General features: G+C 40.6%; 2 protein-coding genes across 2 annotated transcripts in view; one reads left to right on the top strand and one right to left on the bottom strand.

The window, feature by feature from the left end:
- LOC137249978 (phenoloxidase-activating factor 2) overlaps nucleotides 1–18,442 on the top strand; it is a 77,711-nt gene that overhangs the window by 30,812 nt on the left and 28,457 nt on the right. The gene's annotated exons all lie outside the window — the stretch shown is intronic.
- Nucleotides 13,981–16,870, bottom strand: LOC137238904 (putative SERF-like protein). The gene is made up of 3 exons (XM_067763933.1): nucleotides 16,714–16,870; nucleotides 14,835–14,940; nucleotides 13,981–14,769 (listed from the first exon to the last, which is right to left on the bottom strand). Exons 1-3 carry the CDS (start codon nucleotides 16,718–16,720, stop codon nucleotides 14,691–14,693), a joined length of 192 nt encoding a protein of 63 aa, XP_067620034.1. The 5' UTR covers nucleotides 16,721–16,870; the 3' UTR covers nucleotides 13,981–14,690.

Here is an 18,442-nt window from a genome sequence, read left to right as displayed (position 1 = left end):
GTTTTGTTTTGTTAATTTCTTACCATTTTTGTTTTGTTTTGTTAATTTCTTAACATTTTGGGCGTGTTTTAGCAGTCAAGTGCTAAAGCAGAGAATTAAAAAAGTTTTAATTGTTTTCATCTTTATTTCTAAATAATGGCCACTATGAATAAACAGCGTCAATTTCGCCCGGCATTGTGTTTTAAGTAGACGAAATGTCTGGGCGTAATTTGAAAAATGTCATCGCCCGACGCGGCGTATATCGTCGTCGCTCGGCATTGTGTTTCAAGCATTATCGTTTGCTCTCAATCGTCAGCGCGTCTAAGCAATTTTTTTTTGCATGTGACGTCACTAGGAATTCATTAGTAATAGAAAAAACTGAAAAAAGGCGAAACAGAAATAATGAACAATTAATATGGCTCATATCCAGAAGTAATAAGGCAATGCATGAAAGCTTCGAAAGCATTCGTACTAAATATTTTGTGTATTATTAATTATTTAAAGCATTGAAGAAGTGCTAACGGTATTGCTATTGTAACGAATTTTGGGAAATTCCGCTTATTTGCAACCTTCTGCTAACGTTCGAATCGCTGAACTGTCGAATAAATAACTCCAATATTCTGTATTGCAAAATGGTCTTTATTAGACTTCTTTGGGAGTAGTACAATTACACTTCGGGTGTTTAAATTAAACTGATTAATCATTCCTCAGCTTGCGCTGCTTTTATACTCTCTGTAGCCTCGTCCGCATATTTCTACTAAGGTCTAGACGTTTCGCCTTCTAGAACTGTTGTATCTCCTGCTTAGTAATTGAGCTATATTCGTGTGGATGTGTCAGTAGCAACTTCGGCTGATGACTACATGTGTGTATGTCAGTTATCTCTTCGTCCCCTTCTATGTATGTGTATAAATGATGATTGATGTGTTCATGTACACAAGTGTAGCTTGCTTTAATGTTTTTTGTTGTTGTGCCTTTATTTAATAACAGCTTAGTGATGCTGAAATTCGCCACACTATGGTAGATGTCTTAAACTGAACTAATAAAACTCACTTCAACTTTTTAGAATACTTATTTCGTTCTTTGCTCACGCTGTACAAACTAAACCACTTCAAAAAAAAAAAAACCCAGGGACATAGTAGCAGGTTGCTAGAAGAAATCCCCTATGATGCTACAAAATCTTTTTCATCATACTCAGCATATAACAGCATACGGATTTTTTGCTAAAATTTTGCTTCAGAGTATCCGACTGTACCCGCGACATATACTGCCCGTCAGCGACATATACAACACCCCACAGTACCACCGTCAAGTATACCGTGTGAGTTGGGTTGTGCACTAGGTTGATGTCACGTTGCAGTATACTCATGAGAGATTTTCGCTGTAGTGTAAGGATGCGCACTTCGGCTTGTTGGAAAGGACATGTCTCCACTCCATGCCTTCGCTTCTTAATGTACGGTTTATGAATGGGAGAAACTACTGCTTCTTGTACAGCCGGAGTGTTTTTTTTTAAATGGGCGTCTTGGATCGCTTTATGTAGCCTGATCGCTACTACAACGCAACTTCTTCAAGCTTGTAAGCGACTTCAGTATATCTGCGCTGACATGGCACGCTATCAATTTTTCGTTGCTTTCGAGCATCAGCGCAATGAGGGTCTCGGGAGTGTAATATTCCCCAAATATCTCTCTCTCTTCTGCTTCCTCTTCACAATGATTGCAAATGTCATTCTTTTTGCGCTTGAAATGGCGGTGATACTCCTTAAAACATCCATGCCAAGTTAGGACTGGGTTAGGTAGAAAACCAATTCGGCATATTTTCTTGACAGACAGTGTTTGTCCGTTGATTTGTCAAGCTTTGTCCGGTAATAATGTAAATGTAGCCCATTGAACACTTATTGAACAAGAAGTGCATATCCCCGCAATCAAGACGTATTTCGTCGCAATGGTCCTTAATAAGTTTCAGCTTTAACTTCACATAACGAAAGGCTTCGCTCAGGTCGGGCCATATATATATAATGATTTCCCGGTCGAAAAGGCCGAAGAGTTGACAAAGGAGATTATAACACTCCATGTATCGACAGTAGACATTCCAATCCGTTTGAGAGAAATCAAAAGTAGACAGGGGCTGCATATGATTCAAGAAGGATGAAAGGCGTGAACAGAAGTGCGGGGCTTCAAAATGTCTAAGATCATGTGCAAATCCTACGATGTTAAACTCACAAAGCTACTCATAACTCTGAGGAGAGAAGACTTAAGGCTCACGATGTGCATACTAACTGGGCACAGCCTGCTAGCAACACATGCTTATAAATTACGCCTAGGCAGTAACAGCAGATGTAAAAGGCGCGAGCTGCATACGGAAATTGTTGAAAGTTACCTGCTCTAACAAAGTCAGAGCTCTAGCTAGTAAAAGAGGCAGAGTTGCCAGATCTCAATTAAGCTAGATCCTAGAAAACTTCTAACATTTGCCAAGAGGACGGTGTAACTTAGAGGTTTACGCCGGTTACTTAATCGGCGGCGGCGGCGGCGTGGCCGGCGCGCCGACAAATTGATCGGCGTAAATCTCTGAATTGTATTGCTGGACTTCAAAGTATCACATTGTCCACAACTAATGATGAATGTTTCCATAATACTGCTGACGTCAATGGTATGTTTGACGATCTGGAACAATATCTTAACTTTTTTTGTTTATATGTATTTAAGGAAATCGACGTTTCGGCCATTTCGGAAAAATCCGCGGAGCCTTGCGGGAGAAATACTTTAAATGGTCACACTTTTTTAGCGGAGTTTCACCGAAGGAGATGTTCTGTGCTAACTCTAATATCCATCGTCGGCACGATTTCTTTAAATTATTTGTGGCTATATGCTGGTCACGCACAAAGGCGACTTACGGTTGCTATAAATTATTTACTGATAGTCATGGCTCTCGTGGCACAGTTTTAACGATTAGTATCAATGCTGGCTTATTGTTAATTGCGCCAAAGGGCGCCTTCAGTTTTTTCGTCTGTTTTTAAGAGCTACAATTCCCGACTTTCGAATGGTAGCAATCTCGACCACCAGTCGCTACCACGTATCCTGGCCCTTATACCATATGCCAGCACAGAATCCATAGGACTGCGACTTCGAACTCATACCTTCGTCGACGTTACTTTCCTAGAAGATCTAGGTGTAGCTCCGAAGACTCTCTGACGGATGTTTTTATCGCGATATGCTTCCGAGCTACACCAAAAAACAACTTGAAACGTTAGGGAGTAATTATTCGGCCAAGGATGCCGCCTTCGAAGTCATAAGCAGTATAAGTCGATATAATTGGGTAACACATGGGTGAAAATCATATAATCCTTGGCGCGTCTACATAATTTAAACTTTACAAGGACCGTGGATAAAAGTCTTAAAATGTAGACCAAAATTTGCAGATGTTTATGTTCGATATATTGACCTCAATACTCTTTGTTTCCGGCCTTATGATATAAGAGCTCATTATGGATGATCGCCTGCAGTTTTCAGACTAGTTCGACTATCCCGTACGTAAGTAGAACACCCGGTCATTTGTTCCACTGTCTTGAGAAAGCTTCACCACTTTAAGTGTTCTTGCGAAGGACAAAGCCTAACCTGGTTAAAAAATTTGTCTACGTATTCACATTTGTAACAGAAGCCGTCACGTGTTGGTCATATTTAAACATGGTTGATAGGCTATATCCAATGTGATTTACTCCAAGGGACTAGTTGGGGATAGGGCCGCCAACTTTAGGAAATGTCAAACCGAGAGACTTGGGTGTTGAATGATGAAGTGTTTAGTAGAGCAAATAAAGTGATTTTTCCAACCCTTCTCATACATGTTGAAGATATAAGTATGAGCTGAGAATCATTTCAAAGGAGAATTTGAACCACTGGAGCCTACTAAAGGATTTTTCATCACTGATTTCGCTTATTCTTTCAGCCAATCGGGATATAAAATTCGGCACCTTTTTCTGGTAACTTGCTTTTTTAACAACTTGAGGACAATTTGAACATGTTCGACTTGGGACACTTTATTTAAATTCATTGTACTTTATTAATTTTTTGAAAAAATATTTAAATTTATTATATTCTTTTTTTTTAAGTGTTTTGTTTTAATAACTTGGTGAATTCGGTGATGCGAAATCCGTGTTAAGCCGGCATTGAAAGCGCCTGTTCTCTCAAATAACTTTTGAAAGTGTTATATTTCGCAATTGGATTTTTATAACTGGCAGTGATGCGCGTCCCTTGACACCCCTTTCGATCATATCGGACCATTTTCGAGATGCACAATAAATGGCCGAGACAGTTTTAAAAGAGTAAAAAATATAGTAACGCGCCGAACGCCGCCGCCGCGCCGATATATTTGACATTAGGCGGTGGCGTGCGAAAAACGTCGCTAATCGGCGGCGGCGGCGTATATCTCTAGTGTAACTGTATAACATATGTCCTGATACCTAATATGGGTTTTTTTCCGTTTGGTTGTAAAACAAATGCAGGTAACACTCTGTGCGCATTTAGACTATGTAAGGTCTTTATTTACCGGCCACCTAACTTCACATAGCCTTAAGAAGTCTTTTACGTAGTTTAAGTTCTATTTACCGGCCTGTGCACAGACGAAATGTACGTCAATGAGTAACCAAATGGACTCTTCACTATAATCATTTCTCGTTCTTTTTCTTTTATCAGTCCCTGCACTATTTTGGAAAAGACTTTTCTCAATCTTTCCATTTCGCTAGAGCATTCTTTGTTTTTTCATAACATTCTCTTTGCTCTGCTAATTTCACGTTTGAGGACCTAAGCACGTCCAAATATTCATCCCAGCACTCCTCGTAAAATATGACTTGCTAATTTAAATATATCCCTCCATAGCTTCGAAGGGATCGTTGGTCTACCATAGTGGCCTTGATTGCCTTTGGGTATTTTTAGAGAGCAGACTTTATTATACGCTTTTAATGCCGTGCCAACCCACCTTGGACTTCTCTGGTGGTGCTTCTGTATTCTTTCTTGCGCTCTTTGGCCACCACTGCTAGGGCCTCAGTACTGTAACTAGATATCATACGTGATTGTAGTTCCCGCCTTTCCTTAGTATTTTGCGTAGAGACTACGAATTTAGAAGGGTGAACCCTGCGTCCTTTCCTCCTTATAGACTGGATCACCTCGGTGCGTTTGCTTATAACTCCCGATGAATAGGCGACTTTCTCCTTTCATCTGCCTACCAGCTTAAGCGGTACAAGCCTCACAGTTTCAAGCCTTTTACAATCCCCTTCACGACTCTTGAGCATAGGCTTTTTTTACTGCCTGCTGTCTCTTCCTCCTAGAACCTGTAGCAGTATTGAGGGTTAAAGCAAGTAAAAGCTGTTGTCGTCGAATTGTCTTTCCCCCGCTTCCATTACCGCATGACCCTGAGGGTCGGTTATGTCAACACGGCTCCTAAGCGATGATTAGTACTGCGACAGAGCTCCTTTCATCTCTCTATAGCGTTCCCTTTCTCGCTCGTCTCCTTCTTTATTAAAGTTAGGGACCAATTTTCAACACTGACCATATGGATGAACCAATATCGTTGCTCGCCTGGTACGACTCTATACTTTCAGCGCTCTCATAGTCCGTATCATCCATATTATCTTTTATGGAATTGCTATATCCCAGTGTCTTGAAGGCTCCATTAAATTACAGTCGGATACACACTCTCTCTGCAAAATATCCAACAGGAACGGTACGCAGTGCAGGCGCATGCGCCTAAGCTGCTAAACCACATAATCGTTCGCTAGGGAGCTTGCCTAAGCCCTCGCATCAGCGACAAAGCGTCTGCCCCAACAAGGCAGGGCGGAAGACTTCAATTTACCCAGATCAGAGGAGCACCAGACAATTTCTGTTGCAGAAAAATTTTGCTCCAGACCATTTTCCTGCCCAAAGAAATAACATTTGACTGCAATTGGTTGTGGAAATTTAATATGAACTGTGTTTCTAATTACTACAATTTCAAGAACACCCACTTCGTGGCGTGACAAATGAACAAACAATTGCAATCCAAAAGGGAATGAAGCTTTAAAAACGATGACAAGGTTGGTAAGCTGATATCCGATGCATGTCTTGGTTCGCAAAAAAGCAGTCACGCCAACGCTCTAAACAGTGATATATAAACAAACGAACAACAATGTCCATTCTTGACATAGTTCTGCGATGGAGAAGGCGAGCACGCTACCACCACATCATGGCATCCGCCACTGATTAAAGATTTATTAAGACTGAAAAAAGGAAATCATGGGGGCATTACTATGTTCCGCCGGATGGACGACTCAACTCACACACTGGAAAGGAAATTGGTTGATAGCGCCACATTCCAAGAGTACTGATTAGGGTGACGGGCCTCTTCAATGGATACTAATTAACGTGAGTACATGTAAACGGCATTTTGAGATGGGATGGGCAAAATGGTCTGGGGAAAATCCCTCACAAACGAAGCCCGCAACGGCACAACAATAAAAATATACGCTCCTGAAGCCAAATATCTTGGCATAATTCTCGACTCTTAACATAAACTGGAAAAGAAATGTTGAAAATATGCCAAAGAAAATTCTACAAAAGAACCTGTGGCATATGTTAACATATGGCGCCCTAGTCTGGTGGAAGGCGCGAGACAAAAAAAGGAGTCAGCAGAAGGTTGAGAAGGGACAAAGGTTATCATGCCTGTGAATATCAGATGTTGTGAGCAACGTACCTCAAGAAGCAGTTAAAGCTATCATCAAAAACCCTCTGCACGAGTTGGTTTGGGGCTCTCAAACTGAGTAATTCAACTTGTGGAAACCCACTGATTAAGCGGCACGCAACGATGTTAGATGACATTGTATTAGAACGATAAAAGGCTGTCAAAACTGACCTAACATCGGACGCAGACTATATTACTGAAATTGTTTATCTCCGCTAGAGGACAGCTCAAGGCACTTTCAAGGAATTAGAATACAAGTTCATAAATGTTGAAGGGATTGCGTCGCTAATGAGATGACCAGGGCGGAGATGGTTATTTATTTATTTAGAAAAATCGAGAAAAAAGCTGGGGATCGAACTTGCTGTAGGCCAACCGGGAGGAGTATTGTAAGCTCTCATGGTTGTAATTGCCATGTTAATATAGGAAATGAATGATCTTTCTTCTCAAACCAAACAATTCTGTAGTGAAATCACTTACGGACGTCATCACAGATTACAGTCCTGTTATCCCGATGCTTCGACGATGTCGTATACCAACAATCTTCCTCTGCAGAATCTGTCAGGATTAGGATAGGTCGTTTCAACTTTTCTGCCGATGTGCAAGACTGCAAACAAGACGAATCAAATTTCTGGGCACACGGCTTTTCTAAGAGCTATCTCTACGGATGGCGGAGGTTGTTGGTGGAGTTTCCACACCTATCTAAAATCTTATGGGAAGAAAAGAGGTTTATTGAAGGCAAATTAAGAAGTATATGGTTAGCTTATGCGCCCCCAACGCTCGTCGAGGGCATTCACAATGAAAAAATCTGTGCGTGACAAAAGCAGATCTTTTAGAACATTCCTTTTTTCGCATTGATTCTCAGGATGTTCATACATATTGTGGATAGTGCAGGCTAGGCCGCAGTTCAGGGTTCATGACATGGGCTCTCTCATTTCGGCCATTCCAGATTTCTTATCTCACAGCCCAGTCTTTGACTGAACTAAGCGAAAGTATTTCAGTCTTGGCTGATTCACATCCCCAGAGGAGATCGGTTGTTATTGTTGTAGTATAGGAGATCGTTCGTTATCTAATGTAGTAATATTCATGTTGTCTAAGTAAGATTCCCCCACCGGGAGCCTAGTTGATCTTACTCTGCTATCAACTTACTCTCAAACTTTTCTTTACTCAATTTAAACAATTTAAATACGAAATACGGCCACCGTGGTGTGATGGTAGCGTGCTCCGCCTGCCACACCGTATGCCCTGGGTTCGCACCTCGGGCAAAGCAACATCAAAATTTTAGAAATAAGTTTTTTCAATTAGAAGATGATTTTTCTAAGCGGGGTCGCCCCTCGACAGTGTTTGGCAAGCGCTCCGAGTGTATTTCTGCCATGGAAAGCTCTCAGTGAAAACTCATCTGCCTTGCAAATGCCGTTCGGAGTCGGCATAAAAGATGTAGGTCCCGTCCGGCCAATTTGTAGTGAAAATCAAGAGGAGCACGACGCAAATTGGAAGAGAAGCTCGGCCTTAGATCTCTTCGGAGGTTATCGCGCCTTACATTTATTTAATTTTTTTATAAATACGAAATTTAATCCGAAATGGCAGTTGGCTCCCAGACTACATGGTTTTGTGTTGTTTATTGTTGGTTGTGGTTTATGGGCCTTGTTACGATTGTCTGATTGTTAGTCAAACAAGCGTTAGTAGGTTGATATTAAGTTACATGACTATGATGAGTAGTGATTACAGAAACAATAAAACCAACTAAACTACAACTTTAACCTAATTTATGTTGAGTTGGCGAAGTTTGAATGCTGTCTGGTTATAACTAAAATAAAAAACAAGAATGACCACACACCGTCATGTGAAGTCCTCCGAGCTTTACGTTTATGATACCGCGGGTGACTCTAACAGTTTACTAAAGGGGTTTTAATATCCAGTGCATGAAGGTATGTATGTCTCTTTCGCTTACAGTCCAATAGTATAGCTCTGTGGCATCCCATTGACTGATTGCAAATTGAATTTACACTTGTGCGAAATCTTGACAGAACAGCAGCCACTCAAAAACGTTCACGCAAGTACCGTGATGCATGTGTTGTAGATACCTGTGCAGTATGCAGCTTACAGTAGCAGTCATGAGGCCATTTGACCAATTTGGATGGACAACAGCTCCAAGTATCCGTTAGCAACTTTGTTTGCTTACTTACTTGGTCTACTACAAATGGCATTGCTGCGTCCGCCTCCGCATTCTTCATGCGACACCAATATCCTTTCTCAGCTTTCCCATCTAAAACTTTTTTTAATGCTTTGTGTTTATTTGTCGAATCATTTTTGTTGTTGTCAAATGCCATTTTTGGTCAATGGACTTTCCGCATGCAACATTTGTGGGTCGCGACTTTGCAAGATAAATCGAACCTTTCCATTTACTAAAACTGAGTGCGATGCTGAGTTTGCACATGATTGTCACTGCGCTGACTTACAAGTTTGGATATTTGTTTTTCGTCTAGCATAACATACGGAAATTGTGTTGTTTTGTTGAGTTTGTCCAAATCGGTGGTGGGCAAACAGGCAGCGCGCGCAGTCACACATTCTTATGCATGCAGATGTCTGGGTATGGGGCATTCCACCTCGAAGCGGTTAATCGTATAGCTCTTCTGGTTTAGAATAACTTGAAACATAAAAGTGGTCAGTCCAAGGCTTGATGATATAGGCTAAGGGCTCTCTATCTGCGGAAACTTTAGCACTCTTACCAACTGTGACTCCACCCCCAGCAGGAAAGACTATTTTTAGACGGGTTGGTATGTAACATGCATAATTTCTTTTTCTGAGCCACTCAGTATTTTTGCTGTAACATTATAGACTGTGATTTGGCCGACTCTTTCCTCGTACACTTGTAAATTCTTGTTCCATCGCGAGCAATTGAAGAAAATGTGTTCGGCATCGTCCTCGCCTGCATCGTCGTAACCCACTTAGTATCTTGGGGCTTTTTTGTTTCGGTCATCCCATGTACAGCTGGTCCTGCTACAGTGCGATGAGCGGCTGCTACTCTCAGAGATATTATTCGTTGTACGGCTGTAAGAACGTTACAACCATCCACTCGGGTACAAGGATATGGTGATGTCCACTAGCATCTTCTTTTGCTTTCTTTTGGTCCTCCGATGTTTGCATAAACCTGCTTAACGATGATACTTGTTTAGATGCCTTCTCAGTCGCATTTTGAATTTGCACCCAGTATGTTAGTCGGGAGTTTAACTTTACTTCTAAATAGTTGAAGGACCAAGAATTGATCCCTGTGCTGTTCGCATGTGACTTTCATGGTCCGCGAACCGTTTGCTTTTTGTTGGTCCTCCGATGTTTGCCATCAACGTACTTAGCATGAATTTGCACTCATTATGTTAGTCGGGAGTTTGACCTTACTTCTAAATAGTTTAAGGACCAAGAATTGATCCCTGTGCTGCTCCGCGTATGACTTTCATGGTCCGCAGACCCACTGAGGTTTGAAATATAAGGATGCGCTCTCTGAGATTGCTCTGATGACGCACTGTAGCTAGCATACTTGGGCGGCAAGCAAGTCTGCCCATCTCGCGCTGTTTAAAGCGTTTCTTACGTCTAAGTTTACAATGATTGATTTGGCATAACCTCGTTGTGCTATTTCTATGCTTGTAAAGACGTTTTCAATTAGCATAGATTTCCTGCATGCCTTTTTCCCAGTATGGTAGCTTTAAGGCAGATCAGAATATTGTGAGCTGAAAACTGTCCTCTCTACGGGTTTCAATACCCTAGTTCCCCAGATGGAGAATACGGTGAGGAATCCACTCGACCACTTGACTCGCTCACGGATGGGTCGAAGTTAGAAAGGAAGGTTGGTGGAAGAAGTTTTTTGTTAGAAGCGCGATGTATGCCGCTTAATACCTCGATCACTGTAGTGATTATATTTATATTTACCGTTATTTTATGTGGTATCACATCAAATCCTTATACAATTTCAGTGGTCTTCTCCTCCTTGGTCGTTTTGAACTGGAATGACCCATACTATATAAAATCCAACAATATGGATAACTTGCAAGATAAACAAATAATAGACAATCGATAGTCACCTATGGACGTCTCACCATTTAAACCAACACGCTAACGATGCCGGGAATCGCCTTCGATTGCTGTTCAATTGCAAGTTGAGCTACAAGAAATATTTTATACATACATACATACGTTCTGTGTTGTGCAAAGTGCGATAACTGGGATTTCTCTGCAACAATGCAATGGTCGCAGCAGGCTGGCAGGCAGCGGCCGAAGCAGGAGAATATCGTAGGTCGTTGGCGATGTCATTCACAGCTATTTTCTTTCATGTGCAATTGTTGTTAATGGTTAATGTAATTGTGGTTGCTCGCGATATTTATATTGTTTAAGATTTCCCCGCTCAGCTCAAACACTATTCACCCTTTTCAGCGCTAGAGTGGCTTACCATGAGTGTAGACGGTGGAGTGTGTACTTATGTACATATGTTAGTGCGTGTGGGAATCATGCCTATGTTTGTATGTACACATGTACTATCACATTTCGAGTGCATTAAGTAATTAGTGTAGAAATTAAATTACCAAAGAACGTTCTCGATGTTCCCGAGGTTAGAATAATGATTAGGGTCGACATCATCTGGCAGCCAATATAGAGATGCCTTTGAAGAGTGGGTGCGCCACAACGACAAGAAAACGCTTGAAAAGCTGAGAGTCGTTGGGAACCTGTGCACCCTACAAGACAACTTATGCATGCTCCACTTTACTAAAGAATCTTACCGCTGAGGCAGATCCTCGACTTCACGATGCAATCGGGTAATGGGAGCAAATATCGCCTATTTTATATAAAAACAGCTGACTGGTAAGATTATGTTCACCAGCGGGTTGGGGGGTTAGAATATACCCGCGGTAGGTATGCCTGTCGTAAGAGGCGACTAAAATATCAGATTCAAGGGGCTGTTTGGCGCAACCCTTCAGGTTTCCAGCGCAATATATAGCTTCTCCAAACCCAATTGTCAACCTCACCTATCCACGGCGAGTCCTGTTTCACTAAGAGCCGAGGCTCTGGCGACCCCAAGCTCCTCGTGGAATTGGGGAGGGAGGGAATGGCCTGAAGGTTTAATGTGGCCACATAAATCGTTCCAGAGATGGTCGGGCTAGCACCTAAATGGTGCTGTGGTACCGGAGCGTACCGGATCTGTATCCAGCAAAGGACCATCACACCGATAACACTCCCCAAAGACTTCGGGAAGCAACCTTATCGCTACAACAACAACATTATGTTCACATACATAGAGTATTCCTTGGAACAGAGATTAGCGGACGTGTTCTTTGAATTTAATTTTTGTAATGAAACTGTAAGAAAAAATAAAACTGCGTTTTCCAAACAAATTGAAATTTTGAAAACCATCTGTTTGCAATAAAACGGGCGATATGTCTTTTATACCGACGAAGGAGCCAACAAACCCCATTCCCAACCGGACCAAAGTCAATAACGCCCCTTGGAATGAGGTATCACCCGACAAACGTTTTAATCAAGGAGGTGATTAGCACAATCGACAATGGAATCGGTTTCAAAAAAGTAAACGGTTCAAAAACGGTAACCGGTTTCAAAAAAGTAATCGGTTCGGAAAAAGTAAATGTCGTGCAAAATTTAATCGGTTTAAAAAGAAGAACCAGCTGTTTCAAAAATGTAGGCGGTTTTAAATAAATACTGACTCCAAATAAGAGCCGGTTTCGAGAAAAGCAATCGGTTTCAATAAAATGTTTTTTTTTTAGGTTTAATGGAAATAGCATGGAAGCGAAAAAAATTCTGAGATAGGGTGTTCCTTCAGCCGAATTCTGAGACAAGGCATTTTTGTATCAAATTCTGAAATAGTGTTATTAGAACGTTTCCTGAGATAGGGTATTTTCGAAATGGCAGACGAGGTAGGTTGATATTACACTTATCAGTTGTTGTTGTAGCGATAAGGATTGCTCCCCGAAGGCTTTGGGGAATGTTATCGATGTGATGGTCCTTTGCCAGATACAGATCCTGTACGCTCCGGTAACACAGCACCATTAAGGTGCTAGCCCGACCATCTCGGGAACGATTTATATGGCCACATTAAACCTTCAGGCTATCCCCACCCCAAGTTCCATGAGCAGCTTGGGGCGCCAGAGCCTCGTCTGTTAGTGAAACAGGATTCGCCGCGGATAGGTGAGGTTCACAATTGGGTTTGTAGAAGCTATATATTACGCTGGCAACCTGAAGGGTTGCGCTACACAGCCCCTTGAATCTGGTATATTAGTCGCCTCTTACGACAGGCATACCTACCGCGGGTATATTCTGACCCTCTAACCCGCTGGGGGGGGGGGGGGGGGGGGGGGGGGGGGGGTAGTGTTATACACATAGAAATACAGATATTAACGTACACCTTTTTTTTTTGCTTTATGCTTGCTACAAATAAGGACTTCCGGCAGCTTACGTAGGTTACATGAAGGTTAAAGTGACTATTGTCATTGACAGGATGAAACGGGATTCAAGGGGTTGTGTAGCGCAATATATAGCTTCTCCAACCCAATTGTCAACCTCACCTTCGAGCAGCGAATCCCGTTTCACTAACAGACGAGGCTCTGGCGACCCCAAGCTCCTCATGGAACTTGGGGGTGGGGAGGGAGGGATGGCCTGAAGGTTTAATGTGGCCATATAAATCGTTCCAGAGATGGTCGGGCTAGCACCTTATGGTGCTGTGTTACCCGAGCGTATCGGATCTGTATCCGACAAAGGACCATCACATCGATAACACTCCCCAAAGCCTTCGGGGAGTAACTTATCGCTACAACAACAACAACAAGAACAGAATGAAACCACAATAGTCACTTTAATTCGTTATTTTCACGTCGATGCTGAGGATATCACACTAGTCCACAATAGTATGCACCGCCAAATTGAACATCCTCTCAAAACGCTAAAAAGGAACCATATTGAACATCTTGTCGGGCAGTTGACGGATATCACACTTGTTGGTATACATAGATACTTCAAATCTTGTTCGAGGCTGTGTTTAAATGTCGAAATCAGAATACGTTTTGTGAACTTGCATGCTCTGTACGGAATGCTACTTAGGTAGCCCCTAAAAATATGCAACACTTTTCATCTAAGACGCTCCGCAGTAAGCATTCGAATAGATCGAATTGTCTGTAACAATTGCCCAATGGCAATTCAAAATGAGTAAATTGCGGAAAGCTACCATCTTTTCTTAAACTGCAGAAGCAGAATAAGTATTCAATCTACTCAAAAATATCCCTAAAACAACGGACAAACACTATATTTTTTCTTAAATTTCGCATTTTTTATTCGGATGTGATTCGTTTTCTTTTTTAGCATTAATCGTCTTAAAATACTAGGTAACTAATTACTAATTGAATTCTTTATATTCTCTCTCATTTACTCGAATGATTCTCACGGCCTATTGCAAATTGGCTGTGGTACTTTTTACATTTACTTTTTGTAAGGAGTTTCTAAATTACTTAACTTAGGAATAGTTTCTTCTTTTTTCCCCATCATAACTTTTAAAATATGAGCTCGTTTTTCTAGCCAAGAAAAAATGTATATAGCAAATTATCATTGGGGCGAAAACAAAGTGGGGACAGCTTTTGTAGCTTGACAGCTTGTGTATTTAGGTTAAATGTGTTAAAAACTTCAGCGTCAAATTAAGGGTTTTGAATTTACTATAGCGCGATGTGTGGCTTTCGAATTGGCTTAATTACATTTTATGTGATGTTTTTAATGTCTTTATTTTTCTAACTGCAAAGAATGTGCTCCGGTTTTGCAATTTTATCTACATTTTCAATGCGCTTTTCTCTGTTTAACTGCAATAAATATCACCAAGCAGTAAATACGTAGTCAGGCGTTGTAATGGCAAAATATGCGTACAAATTTGTTGATTCGTGCTGTTGTTGTTGTATTGCTGTATTTTGTTACAATAACTATTTGTTGCTATTTTAAATGCCTGCAAAAGACGGCTACTTAAATTTATTCTATTTAGCTTTCCCAGCTGCGGCCGCTGCAGCTGCCTCCTCTTTCTTTTTCTGTTTTTCACGCATCACCTCAGCATCTCTAAGGAAAAAATAATAAATTCTTTTAGTAAGTATGAAAATATAATATACAAAAATTTCGCCTACCTTGCTTTGCGTTGCTCTACAGTTAAATTATCATTACGTTTTCCCTTAGCCTGTTCCTGAAGTTTCTTTTGGGCCTTTTGACGTGCGAGATCTCTCTGATTTCCACCTGAAATATGATTAATAAAAAAAAAAGTTTTAGTCTTGCGGTTTATCGATAAAATTAATCACAATTTTGTTACGAAAATAATTTGAGTCGAGATCTTTAAACTTGAGTTGCTTACGAAATCATTAGGAAATGTGGTTGCAATATGGTTATTTCCCGTGTTGGCCAATAGTCTCAAGTACAAAGGCATGAAAGCTTGACGGATACTTGAAGCAGTTAATACCAGGCAAAGGGCTGACACTTCAGTATCAAATTGCCAAAAGCTCGCTGTTAAACACCCAAGGGCTGAATATAAATACATTGTATTTTATCTTCAGTCAAATTTACTGTCTTCTATTTTCGTTCAAATACCCTTTTTTTGCAGACGACCATCAGGGTGTTTTAAGCCTTGAATACAATATATACCTACTCGTAGTTGTTGCTGTAGCGATAAAGTTACTCCCCGAAGGCATTGGGGAGTGTTATCAATGTGATGGTTCTTTGCCGGATACAGATCCTGTAACACAGCACCATTATGGTGCTAGCCAGACCATCCCGGCAACGATTTATATGGCTAGATTAAACCTTCAGACCATCCCTCCCTCCCCACCCCCAAGTTCCATGAGGAGCTTGGAGTCGCCAGAGCCTCGTCTGTTAGTGAAACGGTATTCGCCGATCGAAAGGGTGTGGTTGACAATTGGGTTGGAGAAGCTACATATTGCGCTACATAACCCCTTGAATCCCACCTACTCGTAGTCAGGTGTATCAATAAACTATCAATCAAAATATTGACTTTTAATAGCCACCATTAATTAGTCTCACTTTTGAAACTCCTACCAAGTATATTGGGTTTGAATATAAATTATTAAAAAATTTACATAATAAGAAGTTGCGGAAGCCCAATCGAGGGATATAACTATTACCCGAACTTACTTAAAGTTAGTAGGTAAAATAGACCAGACCAAAAAAAGCTGTTTGAATAAAATTATGGGCTAAATGGTTTGCCGGGCTAGGTGCTTTATTTAACCGGTCATATGCTACTCTTGAAGCAAATTAAAAAATGGTTGCACATAATAAATGGGACTTGAAGAACATATCGAGCACCTAGATCAAAACAGAATTGGTAGGCCAGTAAAATCGTCACATACACAGAATTTCGACGGCCGAGTGTAATATCACATTGATGACAAATATGGTGGCCCCTATGGAATGGGGTGAAGCACTGTGAACACTGCCTTGACTGCCAGTTCGAAAATACCCTCTCTCATCTTAAGATTTGCTTAAACTATCTGCACCCTCTAATGCCATGTCATCAATCTTTTCATTACTGTTTAATCTCGTATGACCGAGAACCTATGAACAGATAAATCCCCAGCCCTGAGCAAATTATTTATGGTATGTATTTGCTTGCATTGCTTTGTGAGGTTATTGCTTTACAAGCTTCATATTATGGATACGAATAGTACACAGATTACTTAATTTTTAATGTTTGTTTGGTGATAGTTCCTCTTATTAGTAATAACCTATTTGTTACCAGTCGACATGCCTCAACCAAGAATCCATTGCGAAAATTCCCATTTTGTTGATATTAGGTTTCTCTCTTAAGATTAGAAAATTTTAAAGTCATAAAATATTAATTTCCAAATACAATTTTTTCACTCCTACCCACCTTCATAACAATGGCCTTCACAAATCGGCCATTACTTGCACTTAATTTCTTGGTTATGCAGTCTTAACTTTCGTGTTTGCATACGCAACACCAGTTCAAATCATCATTTTTACATTTATAGCACTTACGTGTCATTTTGGTGTTATTGGAACACGTTCCCTGGTTATTAATTTACACAATTCTAAATTATATCCGTGGCCGAAACGCCTATCGAAATTTTTTCACAACTTCTCGATACTTTATAAATTTTGTTTCCTAGTGCTGGCACATTTTCTTGTACCTGTTATTTTATCGCAGCGACTACAGATCGTAGTAAAATGCAGTGACAGTACAATTGCGGGGTTTTTCGTGAATCGTGGAGAGATTCCGGAAAATATTTGTAAAACAGTTATTAACGATTTTGTTCTACATATATAGTTATTTTTTTGTAGGTTTAAGTTACCCCCGCACCGTGGCTAAGTGTATTTCTGCCATGAACAGCTCTCAGTGAAAACTCATCTGCCTTGCAGATGCCGTTGGGAGTCGTCATAAAACAGTTAGGTCCCGTCCGGCCTATTTGTAGGGAAAATCAAGAGGAGCATGACGCAAATTGGAAGAGAAGCTCGGCCTTAGATCTCTTCGGAGGTTATCGCGCTTTATACTTATTTTGTTTTATTTATGTGGCGTGTTGCCATGTCTTTTTTATTCCGTTATGTTCACTATAGTTGTTCCGTTAGTTTCAATACGAGAATTTTCTCTATTTTATTGTACATGTGTATTTTTTTCCAATATGTGACGTGTTGCCATGTGGTTTTTTTCGTTATTTTCACTTAAACCTGTTCCGTTAGTTCACTTTTTTTAATTTTTATTTTCGCGTTGTGTGGCGTCACGCCATTATAATACTTCATGTTGGGGGTGCAAAAACTTTTCCTAACTCTAGTTTAGGGAAACATTGCACACCCCAACTCCGCCAATTCGCCAGAATGGAGTGCAGGTGCTACCCTTAGGTCCATTTTAGATTTCGGCTCAACCAAGTCATGCCCCAATTTATTTGATTCAGCCGAGGCTAGCACTGCACAACCACTCTGACAAAAGGACAAGAACGGAACGCACATATATAGTTTAGATTCCCAAACCAATGTGACCGCACGCATGTTTAAAGGGACAATGAGAAAAGTATTCTGCAAGAAAACACTTTGCATTCCAGCGTTTCGTGGTAATTTTACTAAAGTTAATGGCAGCTTCTTGACATAATTTCCAGTGAGTTAGCTATCTAGAAAGCTGCTATTAAATATAGAACATATTTGATTTTGATAATGACTATGCGCCATTGATTTTCTATTGCCGCGGCGCATTTTCATAAGGTGAGAAAAAAAAATAATATTTTAGAAAAGCCAATTTATATCACAACGCCTATTGAGTTATATTCATGCATAAGAAGCGCTGCCATTGAGAACACATAGTCACTAATAGCGTTGTTCCTTAAAAATCGTCGAATTTGCAAACTCTATTCGTCAAAAGCAACTTTCTCCTGATTAGCTCGTTTCCGTGGCTGTCAAAATTAAATGTCAACCAATGCACAGGGCTGCCATAAAGTGTAAACACATAATTCAACAAACCCTACACTATGTTTCACAATTCTGAATATTTGATCAAATTTGTCGCTCATAGCCGCTTCGTGTAGTAGGTGCCGCTAGCTGTGAATGTTCCCAAAGTAAAGACGATACATATATTATATATATATATAAATATAGTATAGCAGAAATGTTATCTACAGTTGATTCTAAGAAAAATTGCTGAAGACATCAAAGCTCGAAGTCCAATTTCGAGTCCCCCGCTTTTGCAAAATAGATATTTTGCCTTAAAATGTAGGGTTTG

Source organism: Eurosta solidaginis, chromosome 1, assembly GCF_040869045.1.
Source record: "Eurosta solidaginis isolate ZX-2024a chromosome 1, ASM4086904v1, whole genome shotgun sequence".
In the NCBI taxonomy this organism is placed as follows: Eukaryota; Metazoa; Arthropoda; class Insecta; order Diptera; family Tephritidae; genus Eurosta; species Eurosta solidaginis.
The sequence above is the reverse complement of the archived record's forward strand: the minus strand, read 5'-3'. Positions and strand labels throughout refer to the sequence as shown.

Bases quoted from the DNA above. Each gene is read 5' to 3' on its own strand.
- LOC137238904 (XM_067763933.1), bottom strand. The intron at 14,770-14,834 runs GTAGGCGAAATT...TTTTTTCCTTAG, and splicing joins GTAGAGCAACGCAAAGCAAG to AGATGCTGAGGTGATGCGTG.